The following is an 18,271-nucleotide window of genomic DNA, read 5'->3' as shown; positions in this document are numbered from 1 at the left end:
GCACATCTACTTCTGCTTGCGAAGACTCCGACATATCGCGGTTTACTACAGCTCTTGTTCAGTCTTACGGCGGGCGCTCTACATTCTGGCAAGGGAAGTGAGGAGAGGGGGAAGCTACCAATCTAGCGCAATAAGAAACGCATCAGCCTGCAGAACGAGGCTCACGTAGTATTTCCTCCCGCCACGTCGTATTTCTCGGCGCCACCCACCGCTGTTGTCTGTTTAGTCTGCGACTCATTGCCCGCTCCCCATTCACTTTGCAAGCATGTGGAGCGACCGCCGTAAGAGTAGACAAGAGCTAAAGTTAATCGAAAGGAAATAAAATTTATAATACTTGCATGTAACATTTATTCACTTCACAGTAGGGGAGAGCGGGGCTGGTTGTAACGCCTTCAGGTTGTAACAGAGCTAATAATCGGTTACTAGATAGTATTTGGTAGATGCCATTGGAATTTCAATTTCATTGTTGGGGGCAGCACTTATCAGTGCCTCAGTTGCCCATTCGGTGAGAGAAGTCGTCGGGACTTGGAGATGAAAAAGGACTTTTCCTCTTTTTTGAGGAGGAAGTAAACATTTGCGTCATCATAATAATAGTTTTGTTTGTAAATACATAGCATATAGGTTGGATATGTGATCGCAGCATGATTAAGTACAATTTTTAGTACCAATGGAAGAATTGATTCTCATTTGCAACAATGGTGTATGTAAATATATAGATAAAAATGGCTGCACCACTATGGGGCAGATTGTAACGAAATGCGTATTTCGGTTGTAAATTTGTAATTCAGTCAATTTAGATAATTTTAAGACAAGTAACGTTTTACTATGTAACAAGAATCTTAATTTCTATCGTGATCTTAATTATGGGGACATGTGATAGACCCGTGGTCTATAAGTATTTTGAAAGGTTCTGTGAATTTTAATGTTGGGTACTGTATTCTGACACTTTTCTCTAATATGTCATTTTTCTGTCGTTTCACTGCACTTTGATGTACAGTCATAGACATACTAAAAGTTTGGGCCTCCCCGATGGCACAGTGGTAGCGTCATCGCCTTGTAATGAAGGACTCCCGGGTTCGATACCCGGTGGAAGCACATAGTGGTTCGGATCCCAATTTTTACTGTACGTCCAGTCCCAATTAGCCTTACTGTACATAAAGTTGACTTAAGACACCAAATCAATGAATCAATCAATTAATAAGTGAAAGTTTACTTGCGTTTTGTCATCTACATTCAGATATTACTGTGCGTTCATCTATGAAGGAAAATGTTACAACCTCAGTGTTACAACCAACCTCCAGAGGGCAGGTTGTAACAATTGAATTGCAAGTTTACTCTTGTTCCTTAATTTCTCAGAAACGATTCATAGTATGATAAATTTCTCGGATGAGGCCGGGAATACCAGTACACGTACCAAGATGTTCTAAATCGGGGGCCATAGTACATCAAGTAGGACGTCGTATGGCAGAACAAGTACGTCAATCAGGACGCCCTATCGTAACACAAGCGATATCGGACAACAACACACCGCAGGGAACACATTCAAATGTAAGCTTTGATGCAGGACGAACAACATGGCAGGAAAATCGACCATATTTCTCAAGAAACGTTGTTCAGATGCCATATCCAGAAAGACGAAGAGGAAACCAGATCTTTCATACTACCCTTAATGACAGACGGACGGACATAAGAAGAAGGAAAAGGAAAAAAATATTTGGCAAATAATGAGGTCAGGAAGTTCAGAAACAACATTTCGTTTCCCTTGTCAGCATAAGCATTCCTGGAGAACGAGTTCCGAAACATCGAATTCCAGATACAGAACAATTTCACCCGGAAAAAACAAACAACAAAATCCGAGACAGCACGGAATTCACAATTCACCTTCGAAAACATGTCTCGAACAAAAACGACCTAGTTTCACTATCAAGGAAGTCCACAGTCAAAGTTCGAAGCCCGGAAACTGACCAAAGGCCACCGTCAGCTTCTTCCAGCGATTGTCAGCAACATGCCGCCGCACTCTTGCCCCGCAAACCGAGACACAGTGGAAGAATGCGACGCCAGCATGACGGGAAAGCAGAATCAAGATTGCAAGGTCGGATGACGTCAAAGGTCGACAGCGCAACAGAAATAAACAAAATAAAAATATTGAGCATTCCATTCAACATAAAGGATGGACATATACTAACTATCGCCACAAAATTTGAAAAAGTACAATCCACACCTTGGTGGATACAGGTGCAAATCTGTCAACTGTATCCAGACACTACTTAGCCAAAAAGTCCTGCCTGATAAATAAGAGAACAAGACTCATGACCGCCCATTACGCACATGTTTGGTCGAATCACCAAGTCAAATTGGGATTTGAAATAGGAGGGGAACGTTTGCTACACACGTTTAGAGTTGTCGATACGCCACTGCCACAACTCCTTTTAGGAAACGACTTCTGGATTACAAAGACTCACTCTGCACATACCAAACAATACAGAGTACATCACACATTTCGGCGGCGGAGTGGAACAAACCTCGGAAGAGAGGGACAAAGAAACCCCAAAAATATCAACGCTGACCAGCCAATAATTTTCTCAACGATTAGCACCAATGTATATTCTGACTAAAGACACATCATCTCTAGAAGTAGATAATGAGATGCACACCAATGATCTGGAGATATGCAATCAGGATCGTCTAATATCGCTCGAAGAAGCAAGGAAATTGGCCACTGGAAAACTCTTGAACCGCTTTCAAACAGACAAAGCGAAGGAAGACCCAAAATTTTCAAAAATGAATTTTAAAATGGACAAAGGAGTTGTGATATATGACCCGGCAAGAAAGAAAGGACAAGTGAAAGCTTTTTCGGGTAGATACAAGGGACCAGTCTCCAATACAAAAATACAAATACAAATTTATACAAATTCAATCTGTGTGAAAAACGACTTGAACCACCTTCAAAATAAAATAATTGTAGCTATTACGATAAAATTTTCAGCTATGTTATTTATACAGAATTTCCGGAGACAACAAGTAACATCTGATCACATCAAAACTCAATCTGACCGAAATTACTATGAAAAAAAATCACTTGATACACTTTTTTAAATTTAAAAGAATAAATAGTATGTAGCTTTAAAATAAATTAAATACTTAACTTTTAACACTGCAACAACACATCCATACTCTTCAAAACACTCTCACGATACTGACTGATCTGTAATACGAAAACCCTTTAAGTAACCTAAGCGCGGATGAAAACATCCGAAACAGTAAATCAATCAGAAGACACCCATTACGTCATAACCAACAACACGCTAGATACGGGTCTGCGTATTAACTTGTTGCGTAAACATTGCGTAATAATTTGTTGCATAACATGGGTGTGCGTGTGTGTAGGTGTGGGTATGCGTAGGTGTGCGTGGGTGTGCATGGGTGTGCGTGGGTGTGCATGGGTGTGCGTGGGTGTGCGTGGGTGGGTGTGGGTGTGCGTGGGTGTGCGTAGGTGTAGGTATAGGTGTAGGTATAGGTGTGGGTGGGTGTGGGTGATACGTAAAAATTGGATGTCATAGGGGAAATTATCTAAATCTTAGATTTTTTATACAATAAAATTGAAATTTAAGCTCTTGCGTAAAACAAATTTTCAGTTTTTTACACTTGGGAAATCAGCTAAAATCATAATTTTCAGTTAAATTTCACTAAGAGAGCTCACTATGAAATTGTTAAATTTGGGTGGGGGGTGTTTGCTCGTGTCCACTTTCCTACTACTAACAATGAAAAGAGAACAAAATTTCTTTAAATCTCAACATACGAAAAGATACAAGGACCAGGCACGATACTCTCCGATAAATAGAATTACCGCTCCGCTCCGTTCCTCAGGAGGAGAAGCCAACGAGCACGCTAAGGATAGAGATAGGATCGCGAGAGCGCGACAGTGCCGAACGGGGAGAATCGTCTACAAGGCCGCCCAGAAGCCAAAACCGGGGCCTGTCCAAGGCAAGACTCCTCAGGCCAGCCAGCAGAACTTTCGCCCAACCGACCGTTCCAGCGTCTAGGCGATCAGGAGATAAGTATCTGCCCTTTTATGATGCTAATCCTTCTCCCTCTTAATAATCTAGTGGAGTGCTTGCCAAAATAAACTCAGTCACTTAACTATTCAATTAGTGTTTATTTAATTTAACTTCTCTACCTCTGACTTGTTGCCCGTTGGTCAACGGGTCCTACCCTCTAATACAGATTTGCTTTCGTTTTGATACTTTTCGCAGAGAAATGCTCTTACGTAGTCGCACTTATAGTCGTTCAATTTCCCATTGATGTTGATTGTCCCACAGTCTTCATTGCCGCCACTACTGTTGGGCTCACCAGCTTGCCAAGAATTATAGATGGCGTAGAGATCGTCTCCTGCAAAGAACACATTTATTGTAAGCAAATATTCATCTGATGTAACCAGTAATTTACAAATTTACGTAGGTTAACCCGGTTGTGTAATGCTCAGCATTGCTGCCCTGCAATCATGTAAATTATATATAGTTGATCAATCTGGGCTCAATGACCGACCTGCGTCATTGAGCACCAGCGATTCCAAGTTCGAATCTCGGCCTGTGAATATTTTTTTTGTGCGTGAGTGTCCTTTCATCAATTTCATCATATCATCTCCGCGATTAGCAAAAAGTGGCAGAATAGCTAATTCAATCAATCAAATATAATGCGTGCTGGTTCCACTTTAAACAAAGGTTGTTGAAGGTCCAGGAACGTATAAATTATAATGGGTTATATTGCGTTCTGCAACAGGACCGGAACCTTTTTTCTCGCGGAATTTAAATTCGGTCCAAGCTTTGCACTTCCCCGCAGAGACAATCTGAGCATGGAGTGGACTTTAATCATTTTTTCAAATTTATCAGACGCAAGTAACTGTTATTAGATTAATTATTCGATAAGTAGTAACAACTGTGTACATTGTGAGTTACTTCTATACCGTGGACTGCAGTTCCAGTTTGTATTCTCCACGGCTACTTCTTACCTTGTCCGTACCTCTCTCCCCCAACTGAACCGAAATCCAGGGGCGGCGCAAGGAGAGCGCAAGGGGGTCCTAGCGCACCCCTTAATTTTCTTCCGCATCCCCTTCAGCACCCCCTACGTTCAACTGAAAACATTAACCCTTAGAGTGTCATATTATGTCATGTCGTCATATTGAGTGTCGAATGTAGGTACTGAAGTAAGACCGTTATTATTGTATGCAACAAGCAAGCACTGAAAGAGATACCGATATACATACCTTTTTGTATTGGCGGCAACCTCTATGAAGATCAGCTGCCGTTTTTATCATTCGTCAGCATTGTTAAGAATTCTCTTCTTTTGTTTCTTCAAGAGTTCTGTTCGTGGTTTTTGATAATTGCCTATAGCTTAATTTGAGTTATGTTTTTCTTTTTCTTTCTTGCATTGTTGATAAACGGTTATTTTCCGCCTGCTTGTTCTTTCTCGCTTTAGAACAAGAATTTCAGCTGCTTTCAAGGCATCACCAGGTCACCAGGTCAGTTACTACGTACTTGCACAGAGACTTGATTTCCTTCGCCTGCTCCAGATATAGATGTGACAGAGTGTAGGTCCAATGAAACACATAACAGGTATCTTAAATTCCGTGGAATTAACGGCAAATGGCTAAACAATCATTCTTTAATTTCCTTAAAATCATGACACAATATCATTTCTTTTAGATATCTAGGTGTTAATTCTATTTACATATTGACAGAGAAAGATTTAGATTTTTTGGCCTCTACGTAAAAGGGGTTCCTGTCTCAGTGTCCTTAAGCTGCCCTAGCACACAAGCTTCTCGAGTCTCGCTAGCGGTATAACAACGAACCAACAATGATATTGCCTCGTAGCACATTGCAATTCTTCATTCTGTCCATGACGGCGCCAGTCGTTGAAGACCATTGTAAAGTCATTTTCCAATGTACCATTATCGTCCCATTTTCCTTCAAATGCCACTGACGACAATAAAAACAGGCAACAGGCAAATTAACATTTTCCTCTGCAACTTTCTTGTAGCAGATCACGATGCTGAATACTGCACCAACATATGCTGCGCCACTCTAGCGAAATTGCAGGCAATTATGTCACAGTGGTTGTGAACTTTCTCGAAGCATACCGAATTTATTATCTCTTTTTAAGTCCCACTTATACTACTTATAAGTTTATTATTTTGTTGATACTAAAAGATTACATGTAACATAGTGGGAAGATGTACAAAACTTTACTCTGAATTGTTGAGACATTTATATAGGGTGTTTTTTAGACTGATAGAACTTAGAATTGAAATAAAACACATAAAAAAAAGTTTTAAGCCAATTGTGTTTTCATTTGAAAGATAACTTTCTGACATTTACTTTTTGAAAATAATTTCCGGCATATGTCCACCACGACTAGCTGTGATGAACCGGATTCGATCAGTCCAATTTTGAACCACTTTTTCAAGTAATTGGGGACGTATGTCGTTAATAACACGTTATGTTGGCTTCCAAAGCGTCAATTGTTACTGGTTTATCAGCATAAACCAGAGACTTTAGATATCCCAAAGAAAATAATCCAGTGGCGTTAGGTCCCATGATCTTGTGAGGCCAATTCACTGCGAGCACCGATATTTCCGAAGTGCTCTATACGTTTGGCGAACAGAACATTGATTTTGGAAATACATTTCCACAATTTGTAAACGTTGTTGCAGCGTCAGTCTTTCCATGATCATTTGCCAATGCTCACTGATATGAAGTGACAAAACAACATGTCATCAAAACAAAACAAATGACAGCTATCCCTATCGAAAGTTCTATCACTCTTAAAAAAAACACCCTTTACTTACTTCTTAAGTGATAGTGGTGATGATTTCCAATGGAGATGTTGCAACAGTTTGGTTCCTCCTAGAGTCAGAGTAATATTTGCAATTACTTGCATTTTGCTACACCCCATGCATACCACCTCTAAATCTTTACCACTCCGTGAGTTATTCGCCGGCTTGTTTCCCAGAAATGGATCATTGTAGATGTAGGTTAATGTGTTTTAACGACTTAATAACAACGACCATTTTTACCCTTACTCTACACGAATGGATCAATCTCATTTCATCAAGTGTTGGTCCAAGAGTAAACCACTCACCCAGAACGGTCTCGAAGAGTCCCTCTGTGTTCCTGTCGTGATATCCAATAAACACGTATTGTGACCCAGGGATACCAATACTCGAAATAATGTTGGAAACAGCGGCCTCTTCTTCAACAGAATTGATAACAGCTAAGTGTGCTCCTTCCAAAGCGCAAATCACTTCCGCATCGTCCCACACTCTTTGCTCCGTGTGGTATATGTATCGTCCAACATGCTGCCCTGGTTCGTATTCAATTACTCTGCCCCCACTTTCTGCAATTGATCAAATTACAACACATTCATACATTGTACGTTATTTTATAATAATCATGATTCGAAAATATATCGCGATTCTAGAAACCATCAACCACCTTCTTATTCGTAATTCGACTAGATGGAATCTGAAACTATAGACTGATAACATGACATGTCTTACACTTATTTGCATTATTAGAAGACATGATGTCATATACAGTAAAACCTAGTCAATCCGGGTTCCGATAAGCCGTACTTCGCTTAATCCGGACAGGCAAAAGGCCAAAAAAAAGCTGAATGCAAGGTTTTAAATGTGGCTAGAAGTCAACAATCGCATAATATTGGCATCCCGTATGTACGTACTGCATTGTATGTAGAATATTGCCCTTTAAATACACCATAATATATGTGTTTTGTTGCTATAAACGGAGTTTTAATGCACTTTCTACTGTTCTTTTAGGTTATTTCAGATAATCCGGACTTTCGTTAAACCGGTCAACTTATCCCACCATTAGTCCGGATTAACGAGGTTTTACTGTACTACAAACAAAACGTTAAAATGTATGAAAAATACAGATCATTCATCAAAACATGATAAAACACGTTGCAGGCCACTAATGCTGTTACTAATTTTAATGGACCGAAATTTATAAAATTTATAACACACACAGTATTCCCCGCCGGCATTGTTTCCAATGGGCCCATCCCGGGCGCCATTCATGCTACCCTCAAGGTTGGATCTATTGCAGAACGGCCCGATCCACCGAGTTCATAGCAAGGTTGGTTCCACATATATCCGATGTAGTCTGGAAATTACAGTGTGTACAGAAGTCGCCGCGCCCCTATATTATTATAGCCTAACATATGTTTATATTCATCTACATGATAACATACTTTCGAACTTTAAGGCGAGGAGATACAATTACGCACCAATTGTGCATTTATTTCATTATCGCCCCAATGGACACTGCTACTAAAACAAACCCTGGGCGTATCCAAGAGTATGAATTTCTCTCCATGTTGCAAGTGCAAACATTTTGTTATGTTGATTATTAAGCTGGACACGATGTTTGAAAAATATGATGAATAATAATTTTCGGAATCCCATGTATTCCTTATGGGGAATCAACTTCAACATCAAGTTACGGCTAATCAAATGGAAGTTTCGACTTTTCCGCTGGTGAAATTCATCTTCAAACTGCCCTCTTCCCGTTGACATATCTTTCTATTACATCGGAAGTTTTATATTCACAAGAGAATGAATCATATCATACTCCCATATGATCAATGCTTTTTTCCTTGCCTCCTGGCAGTGTTGCCAAACCTGATGGCCATAAAAGAACTAAATTTCACCTTAAATGCAGTTAAAACTGACTCAAATGGAGCTAGATTTACGATGGCTGAAAGTGCCTTCTAGGGTAATGTTAGTTGTCAAAGGGGTGGGGCACTGCTATTATCGTTAACTCTAAATCGATGACAATTTATTCTTAGTTTTCAACATCTAGATCCGGCGGCATCGCCAATCTCAATAATCCACCGATGGTGGTATGAAATCGAAAGTAAAGAATTCCCTGACGACAATATTATGTCAATTTCACGTCTAACATTGCGGTATAAATAAGTAGCTGGGGAGATAAGAGAGAGTGGGGCGACGCAGCCAATATAACAATATCAAGTCACGTGTAAAATGTATAATTATGACGAAAGGTTGTCTATGTGGGTAGGAACCAGAGATGGCATCATAGTGGGGCACGGGGGGTAGGCGTCCCAGTTCACAGCCGAACGAGTGCACGAAAGATTGATTGATTGATTGATTTAGTTTATTTTACTTCGCGTTTTGTGCCTCTCGGCTAATTTGTGAAGATGGGGATGAGTGATGAAATTGATGAATGGACATTCGCAAACAACCAAGCCCGAGCGGGATTCGAACCCGGGACCCTTGGCGTCGCAGCGCGATGTGCTAACCACTCGGCCACAGGGTCCGGCTAGAGTGCACGAAAGAGCCAGATCTGGCTCCAAGAGAGCTAAGTTGGCACACTGCCAAGGGCTTGGGAAGACTCCCGTGGAAATTGTATCGCATGCCCTTAAGTTACAGTATGTCGTTTGCTTCGTGCACACACACACACGTGACTAGCCGTCCCTCACCACTGCAACTATATTCTCTCAGCCATGGCGCAACAACTGACATACGAGTTCGTTCTGTGTGATCTTCAGAGCAGGTAAACCAACCACGAAAACGAAATCATTCCGAAGCAACCAACCACAATTTTCAACGTGGTCGCAACTGGATACAAGCCAGTACAAGTAGGGGTAAGGGGACTTCTTCGATATACCGTGAAATTTTCCCCAAAACCTAACGAGAGGGTGCTTGAAGGGGAATAAGAATTTTCGCTCTCTCCTTGATTGATGTCCTCTTTGGCTCTTGTCATGAGTAACTTCCTTTGGAGGTCTCGAAATCTTGACTCAAATGGTCGTCCCTTTTTCGGGATGTTCAGATGGAGGAAGAATCAGTATGACCCTGGCCGATGTAATCCTCAAGAATAAAATAGGACGCAGTATTTGAATTGAAATTTAATTTTAATGAAATAGTTAAGAAAAGTTGGAAAAAGAAAGTATAAAATTAGGAATCAAACAATCAGGATAACACTAATTTCCAAACCAGTGGAACAAAATGTCATACAGACACAACTGAGATGCCATCTAAACAGAATGAAGGATGGAAGAATACCGAAGGAAGTATGGGAGGCAAGAGCAAGAGGGATGGGGAAGAAGAGGCCCCAAGAAAGACCACAGCAAACATGGAACAAAACATTCAGCTCACCCTGAACAGAAGAGGAATAAAATGGAACCAAGGAAGGAATCAGAGTAAGTATTTGGTTTGACTATGATCAGTTTCCTCCAAAGTAACAAGACATCGGGAGGGACAGTTTCGGGATATTTCTCCTGAAAGTTACTTTGAACCTTTCCTTTTGCTTCTGGCTACATCTCAGCACTGATCTAGAGTGCATTTCTTATCTTTGTTTAAAGTGACATAGTTGGGTCTTAATATATTTGTTGAATTCGACACTCCAGCACACAGTCATGCATGTAGGCATCTACAGGCTGTCCGAAAATTTCCGCACCATATACCAGATCACAGTTTTTGTTCAATATGTCCTCTGTCCAGTTCCACGCAGGTTGTATAACACATATAACCTGAGGTTATGGCATGGAGTTCGTCCAAGATCCTTGTGCGGAGTGGACCAGACAGTGGATCTTCACGCCGCACACCCAGAATTTCAAATCCCTCCATAACCTAACGGATCAAATCTGGCGAGCGTGGGATCCACACAACGGGTCCTTTGTGACCAAACCGGTATTTCGGAAAAGTGGTATCTAGCTAGAATCGCAGCCTTGGTGTAGTGCGATGAAGCAACAAATGAACAAAACGCAGTCAATATTATCATTTGGCCCATGGTTTCGGACACCCTGTATGTTGTTGGAAGAACTTAGAGTGGCTTAGATGATTTTTTCCATGTTATAATTTTGAGCAGACGTTACATTAAAAGGCAGTTTACATTACAACGGTGGTTTGAATATTAATTACAATTTGGGTGTGAAAGAGTTTACTCTAATTTATAATTTTAACTAAGAGCAGATTTATGTAGATTGACAATTTTACTGTTTAAGAGTTACAATTAACAGTTTTATAGAGTTCCTGCAAAAGGACGGAAAAATACAGTAGCCGTGGAGTAGTTTCTAAACCACCGGATTTGTAGAAGGTCTGTCGTAGGTTGGATCTCCACCACCGCCAAAGATAAATTTGACAAACCTGAATACGCGAGAAGAGGGGCTCTCACAAAACGCAATGTTAGAATAAGTATAATAAAAAACATTAGATAATATCCAATTAACATTGCATGCTAATGTAGAATCATTTCCCACTAACATTCAGAGTATAATCTCAGTTGAAGGTGGGAAATATAAGTAAAACTTTGAATAAAAGTGAAATATTAATTCGCAAATAAATGACAAGTGGGCTATGATATTTTATATCCTATAGATACAAGTTTTACATGTGGAGGAAGAAGTGCTAACAAAAGAAAAAACGTTCCCTTCCCCTGCGGCAGAAATTTCTCGTTCCAATCTTGGAAATGTTTGAGCCTAGATTTCGTTTCTTTCCCTTCTACCTCAGTTTCCACCGCTTTATATGCACAAGTTATATATTTTTCCAACGTTTTTTGTATCATTATTTTATTTCCCTTTGGACGCATTCCCCGCTACGTTTTACAACACACAATGTGGTTGGTAGTATGTCGTATTTCGCAGAATATGTGTGTTTCTTGCAATACTTGCACACGCTGTCTCACAACAGGAAGTGACGTCACTTAGACGATTTAATGTTGTGTTGGGTTGCTAGCATGCAGACGGCAGAACGGGCTCTTTTAACGTCTCTCATTTATTTTCTCAATGTTTTCAAACCCCTAATCTCATTTTGTAGTGAGTGGAAGAAAAAGGTTGAACTTACTTGAGACCAAGGTTTCTGCATTCAGTCCAAATGCTGAAAAGATGCACGATACCAATAGAACAGCTGATAGGAGTTTCATTTTCTTGTTAAGAAAGTTATAACCTACAAAAAGAGCAAGAAAACCATTATTTAATCATCTTTCCTACAAATAATAACCCAGATTATCATGTTACCATGCATGCATTTACATCCATTGAATGGAAGTGTGGAAATTCAACATATCTTCCTCAACCAGAAGCCAAACTTTGTGTAAAACTTTCGCAAGTCTCGAATGTTTGGAACATTTTACACTTACATAATAATATGTTTGTAAAGAATCGCAAAAGAGCTCGGGGTATCAGATTTCCAACATCAAGTTTTTCGCTGGAGAAATATATAAACCGCGACTCGAGATCTCCAAGCAAGTGTTGTGTGCTGAATCTAGTGAAGTTCCAGTAGAAATTGTTGTAGAGTTCATCAAGAAGTTTCCGGACTTCGCCAGTGGCTTCAAAGATTACAACATCCTTAACGCTGATAAATGTCGACTCTTTTACGTTGATGCCTGGCAGAAGCCTCATTGTGAAGGGTGGTAAATGTAAGAGTGGAAAACTTTGTAAAGAACGTTTCACAGATCTGCTGTGTGCTAGCTTAAAAGGAGATTGATAAATCTGCAAAGCCACGGTCATTCAAGTACCTGCGGAACCTTCCCGTCACATGGATAACTGGTACCCTATTTGCGGAATGGGGAAGATGTATCGACTGAGAAGCGAAGAAGAAGAAACGGTCCATTCTCCTTGTAGAGGACAATTGTCCTAGCCATCCCCAAGTGAATCATCTTACAAACGTGAAACTGAATATTTACCTCGAAACACTGCATAAAAAGATCCAAACACTCGACTAAGACAAAAAAATCAAAACATTCAAAAGTCACTACTGACCCCAGTTTGTGCAGTGGGTCATTGCTAAAAACCCCACCCTATGGTCCGTCTGCAGAAGAAAATTCACCCACTGCATCTTACTGCTCTGGATGCTGTTATCTGGATTAGTTTTGATTGGAATAAAGTTCAGCCTGAAACAATATAAAAGTGCTTCAAGAAAGCTGGATTTGTTTCAATCCAGGAGCAAGATCTTGCAGCTCCTCTAGACAGCCCACTTCCCATGGTGGAAATCCAGGGAGTACATTTTGAAGATTTTTGTTGCAATGGATGACGACGTGACAATCTGCAATGTACCTTACCCAGAAGCAATTTTCCAATCAGTATTGACCGAAGTACAACCCAGCGGAAAGTGCTGAAAGAAACTGATGAAGCAGAAGAATTAAGTAAGGACTACACAGAAATTCCAGATATTCCGAAAGAAGAATATGTCAGTCATTTCATAATGCAGTTAAAGCAATTTCACGTTTAAACATTTCCGGCACGACGTCAATTTATCAATTCATCATATCATCACTCATAACCATCTTCGCAAATTAGCCAAAAGTGTCACAAAAATCGAAGTAAAATAAAACAAATCAATCAATTCACATGAAAACATGCTCAGGTATGCTTTCTCAGCTTACCTTCATAGAAAGAATAAGAAACAGGTTAAAAATGACTCATTCTATATGACCATCTCTAATAAAAACTGTACAATAAAGTGAAATACGTGTACATATCACTACAGTTGTTCTGTATGTTGACTAATTTTCTTCAGTTACTTGGGTGGTCAACGTGCAGAGGATTTTTACTATATATTAAACCACATATATTAGCAATTAATTTGCAGTTTATTCCTTCCAATTTCAAAGCGCTCTCGTGTCATTTGATATGAATAAATGTGTTCTGAATCCCGTATAATTTATATATTGAATATAGTTTTGACTGTTTCGCTGTGAGAATCTAATTTAAAGACGCAAGCGACAGAAACTCGCAAGGCGCACTGGAAGAGGACAGAAGTTGAATTTTCAGTCTTCGAACATAAGTAAAAGTAAACACTGAACAATGCCTGATCAATTATATTTGATAACATAGAGTTATTCATTAATATCGAAAAAATATAGTTAATGTGTAATAAACTTTGAGTGAGTTACATTATCCCACAATATTTAAGATCAACAAATCGAACTTACAGTATGCACGAAATACAACCTCCTTTCTCTTCTCAATCCTGGTGAAAAATACACGAAAGTCAAGTCTTTCGGTGTCTAACAAATCGTCAAATATGTGATTATTTCAGCTCAAAGGACTTTCTTTTATAGCCTATCAAAAGGACGCCAGACGATTGCAACATTTGAGATAAATGTCCTGTCCTATCAGTCTTGTCAATCAAATATATATAAATGACACGTGAATTGAAGAAAATACAAGTAGGTGGTTGTATAGAATCAACACAAACTTCTATTTCTCACGTGACTTCATAACGTTTGCGTTCGAGATAAGAGAAAAAATTGTGCACGTTTTATATTATTAATCTGCAGGGTGTACAAAAAAAATATATATACAAGTTAGAAATATCAAAATTAAGTATCCATTGCATTTTGAAGCAATGGCAAAGTTACATTAGTGTGATAATAAATATCATGTGATTACGCACTTAATACATTTTTCTTTATAATTTTGGGAATTTCTCTCATTCCTACTCCTTGAGTTCAATTATACATACCATTACGAAACCAGAAGAAAAAACATAAAGCATAGTGTAGAATCTAAGTTTTTGTATTAGATCCAAGGCAGCTAGGGACGACACAAATTCACAAGTTTTGTGCTCTTTGTGCATAAACATACTATATTTTGTGATTTCGAGCTATCCTACCGTTGCGTTTTAGTAATTAATATATTAATTCTTAGGTTCAGGAGAATGTAATATTTGGAAACTTATGACTTGCTACATAAGCTTAAAGTTTTACTAAGCACATGTTTATTATCGATTTATTTATTTATTTATTTATTTATTTAATTGAAACACAACAGGCGCATGCCCAATTACAGTGTTCAATATGGGATGACACCATTACATAAACAAGAACATAACTAAGAAAATTAACAAGAAATATGAATGACGCAATATACATTTTACGTTTAAAAACAATTGTGAGAAGAAATTAATTATTAGATTATAGAAGCAAAGGGAACACAGAGACAATACAATAATAAATGAAGCTAAACTGTTGGATATAACCTTACAAGCTGAATGAAAACCAAAATTCAATGAACAAAACAAAACAAAACATACAGAAATTCAGCGATTAGATCTTATGTTACAATTACATTTAAATAGGTCTACGCTTGGATTATTCTTAGAAACTGAATTAAATAACTTGCACATTCTCCTCATGGGTTCAGCTTCGCTCATTTTGGTTCTTCCAAGGGGGATTTGAAAGAGATCAGTTCTGGGCCTTAACATACAGTTTGGCACATAAAAATTTAAATTCGACAACAGATTAAAAGAATCTATTTTACCATTGATAAGCTTGGAGAGAAAAGTTATTTGACTTGTTTGCCTCCTTTCGTCGAGTGACGGAATATTAAAGATTTCGCGTAATATGTTGCTAGGAGTGAGTTTTGGATATGTACCATCAAGTTTAAATAGTAGATATCTGAGAAATTTATTTTGAAGCTTTTCTAATTTTTCGATATCTTTCTTGAATTGCGGGTTCCAAACAAGAGAAGCATATTCGAGTTTAGATCTGACGAGCGTATAATATAGCAAGAGAAACGTTTCCTTTTTTCTAAATTGATGACCCATTCTCATTATGAATCCCAAATTTCTGTGAGCTTCGCTTAAAATGCGGGAAATATGTGATTGGAATGTTAACTTTTGGTCAAAAGTGACCCCTAGGTCGGTAACTATATTCTCACTTTGTACTAACACATTAGAAATAGTGTATGAATGTTGAATAGGGTGTCTGTTGTGGGTGAATGATACAAGTTTACATTTCTTTAGGTTTAGGCTGACTTTATTAATTTCACACCACTGAAGCAAGTTATTCAGCTCTTCATGTAATATTGTACAGTCATCAGCGTTTTCGATATTTTTGTATATTTTAACATCATCAGCAAAGATTAATGTCTCACATTTTGTGAGTAGTTCTGGCAAATCGTTTATAAAAATTAAATAAAAAAAAATTTACACGAGAAACTCTTACCTTCGTTGAAAATAACGTTTGAATAGCCATCTCATTGCACTCCAATATAACACTTAGGACAACTAAATGACAAACGAAATTGCTTAGGGATACAACGAATGTGACGCCGCCACTGGAAAAGTTTGACAAAGAATAGCCCCGTTTAGGTGGCAACTTAGTTTGTTATTTTTTAGCATGTACAACTCAAGGATAAAACTATGTAAGTTGGTGGTAAGCAGGACGCCAAAACATTTTCTACGTTAACTTTATTTTATCTTTAATATTCACAAAATCTCTTTGCTATCGTTTTCATACTTCTCGTACAGAAACGGTATTATTATTATTATCATTATTATTATTATTTCTGACACACTTGGTCCGGATACCCTCGGAAATATATTTCTAGATACGTGCCTGATTATTTTGTATCAATTTTTATATTTTATCTTGGTAACGTTCGAGTTAGAAATTGACGCTGCGAAGTATAGTATGTTGCAGTTACTTACTTCCTCTAGTCCCCTTCTGCCATCATAGCGTAGGGTTGGTTGCCTCGATCGATCTCCTCCATTCCTGTCTGTTTCTCATCATTCGCTTCATCATATTTATTGTCTTATTCCTTTCTCTTCCAATCTTTTCCATTCTGTCTTCAAACATTATTCTTGGTCTTCCTTTACCTCTCCTACCTTGCACCTTTACTTCTAGAATTTGCTTTACCTTTTTGTCTTCATTCATTCTGAATACATGTCCCCACCACTTTAGCTGTCTCTTTTCAATTATTTTCTCTAGCGACTCCTGTTCCACTTCTCTTCTTATTCTTTCATTCCTCACTTTATCTCTCCTAGTCTTACTAACAGCTCTTCTCAGGTATTTCATTTCACTAGCCTGAATTTTACTCAGATGTTTATCTTGAAGTGGTAAACTTTCCGTTGCATATGTTAATGTAGGGACCAATACTGATTTGTATAGCTGCATTTTTGTTTTTACTGCCACTTCTTTTTTTTCCATTATTGTTTTACTGAACTGATAATATACTGTATTTGCTTTTCTTTTCCTAAATAGGATTTCTTCGTCACACCTACCATCACTTGTTATGATGGTTCCTAAATATTCATATTCATCTACTTCTTCCAAGTTCTCGTTTCCATATCTAATTGCTATTTCATGATCTTTTTCTCCTTTTGCCACCTGCATAACTTTACTTTTCTTAATATTAATCTTCATCCCTTTTCTCGGAAGTTCTTCTCCCCATTTTATTACGCTCCTCTGTAAATTCTCTTCACTGCTAGCAATTAAGACTATATCATCAGCATATAGCAATACTTGCAGTTGTACTACTCTCATATTCCAATATACTATTTGTACTCTTGGGGTTCTTCTTTTGCAAATTTTAGTTACTTCATCCATTACATTAATGAAAAGTAAAGGACTGAGTCTATCTCCCTGTTTAATTCCTTTTCCTATTTGAAATTCCTTAGACTCGTTTTCTTCTATTCTTACTATTCCTTTTACATCCTTATATACACTTCTTATTGCTTTAATAAGTTCCTTAGGTACTTCCTTACTTTCTAATGCCTCCCATAAATATTTTCTAGGTACCGAGTCAAATGCCGCTTTCAAGTCTAGAAATGCTAAGTATATTCTTTTATTTTTGTCCAGCATTTTCCCCATCATTGTTCTTAATATAAAAATGTGATGTTGAGTCTGTCTCCCAGGTCTAAATCCAGCTTGTTCCTCTTCAAGTTTTTACTCTATGATTTTTCTCAGCCTCCTTTCCAATATATTCGTATACATCTTATATACCACTGATGATAGATATACTGCTCTATAATTATCACATTCCTTATTACTCCTTTTCTTGTTTACTGGCACAATTATGTTCCTTTTCCACTCTTCTGGTATAGTCTTAGTTCTCCATACTTCCCTTAATATATTCAGTAGTATTTCAGCCATTCTTCGTGTTGCAGTTAAAAAAGTTAAAATGAAATATTAAATTTGTTCCAGGATAACTGTCGGATTTCTTGTGTTAATTAATAAGTCTATGAGAAGTTTACCATTAAATTTGCTCTACTCTAATTTGCAGTTCTTCAGAAAAATGTCTTTAGGTTCATCATTCTGCATGAGCATCTCAAGCAGGGTTTCTAGTCTTATCAAACTAGAACAAAGGGTCAATACTCCCCCTTCCCCAACACACACTTTCAATTGAACTATCTTGGAAACTATCTTTCACATACAGCGATTTGTGACAGTTCGGAGTTCAACGCGATTGTTTTACAGCAACATAATTCAGACAAAAGAGCCACTTTTTT

The 18,271-nt window shown here is 38.3% G+C and overlaps 1 protein-coding gene across 1 annotated transcript; it reads right to left on the bottom strand.

Annotated features, from left to right (window-relative positions):
- Window positions 1–4,136: 4,136 nt before the first annotated feature.
- Window positions 4,137–14,069, bottom strand: LOC145977706 (hemolymph lipopolysaccharide-binding protein-like). The gene is made up of 4 exons (XM_083109931.1): window positions 13,971–14,069; window positions 11,882–11,983; window positions 7,138–7,392; window positions 4,137–4,389 (listed from the first exon to the last, which is right to left on the bottom strand). Exons 2-4 carry the CDS (start codon window positions 11,958–11,960, stop codon window positions 4,199–4,201), a joined length of 525 nt encoding a protein of 174 aa, XP_082966057.1. The 5' UTR covers window positions 11,961–11,983; window positions 13,971–14,069; the 3' UTR covers window positions 4,137–4,198.
- Window positions 14,070–18,271: the final 4,202 nt, after the last annotated feature.

This window comes from Lepisma saccharinum, chromosome 23 (assembly GCF_977018435.1).
Source record: "Lepisma saccharinum chromosome 23, izLepSacc3.1, whole genome shotgun sequence".
In the NCBI taxonomy this organism is placed as follows: domain Eukaryota; kingdom Metazoa; phylum Arthropoda; class Insecta; order Zygentoma; family Lepismatidae; genus Lepisma; species Lepisma saccharinum.
Note: the sequence above shows the minus strand (reverse complement) of the source record. Positions and strands in the feature narration are given on the sequence as shown.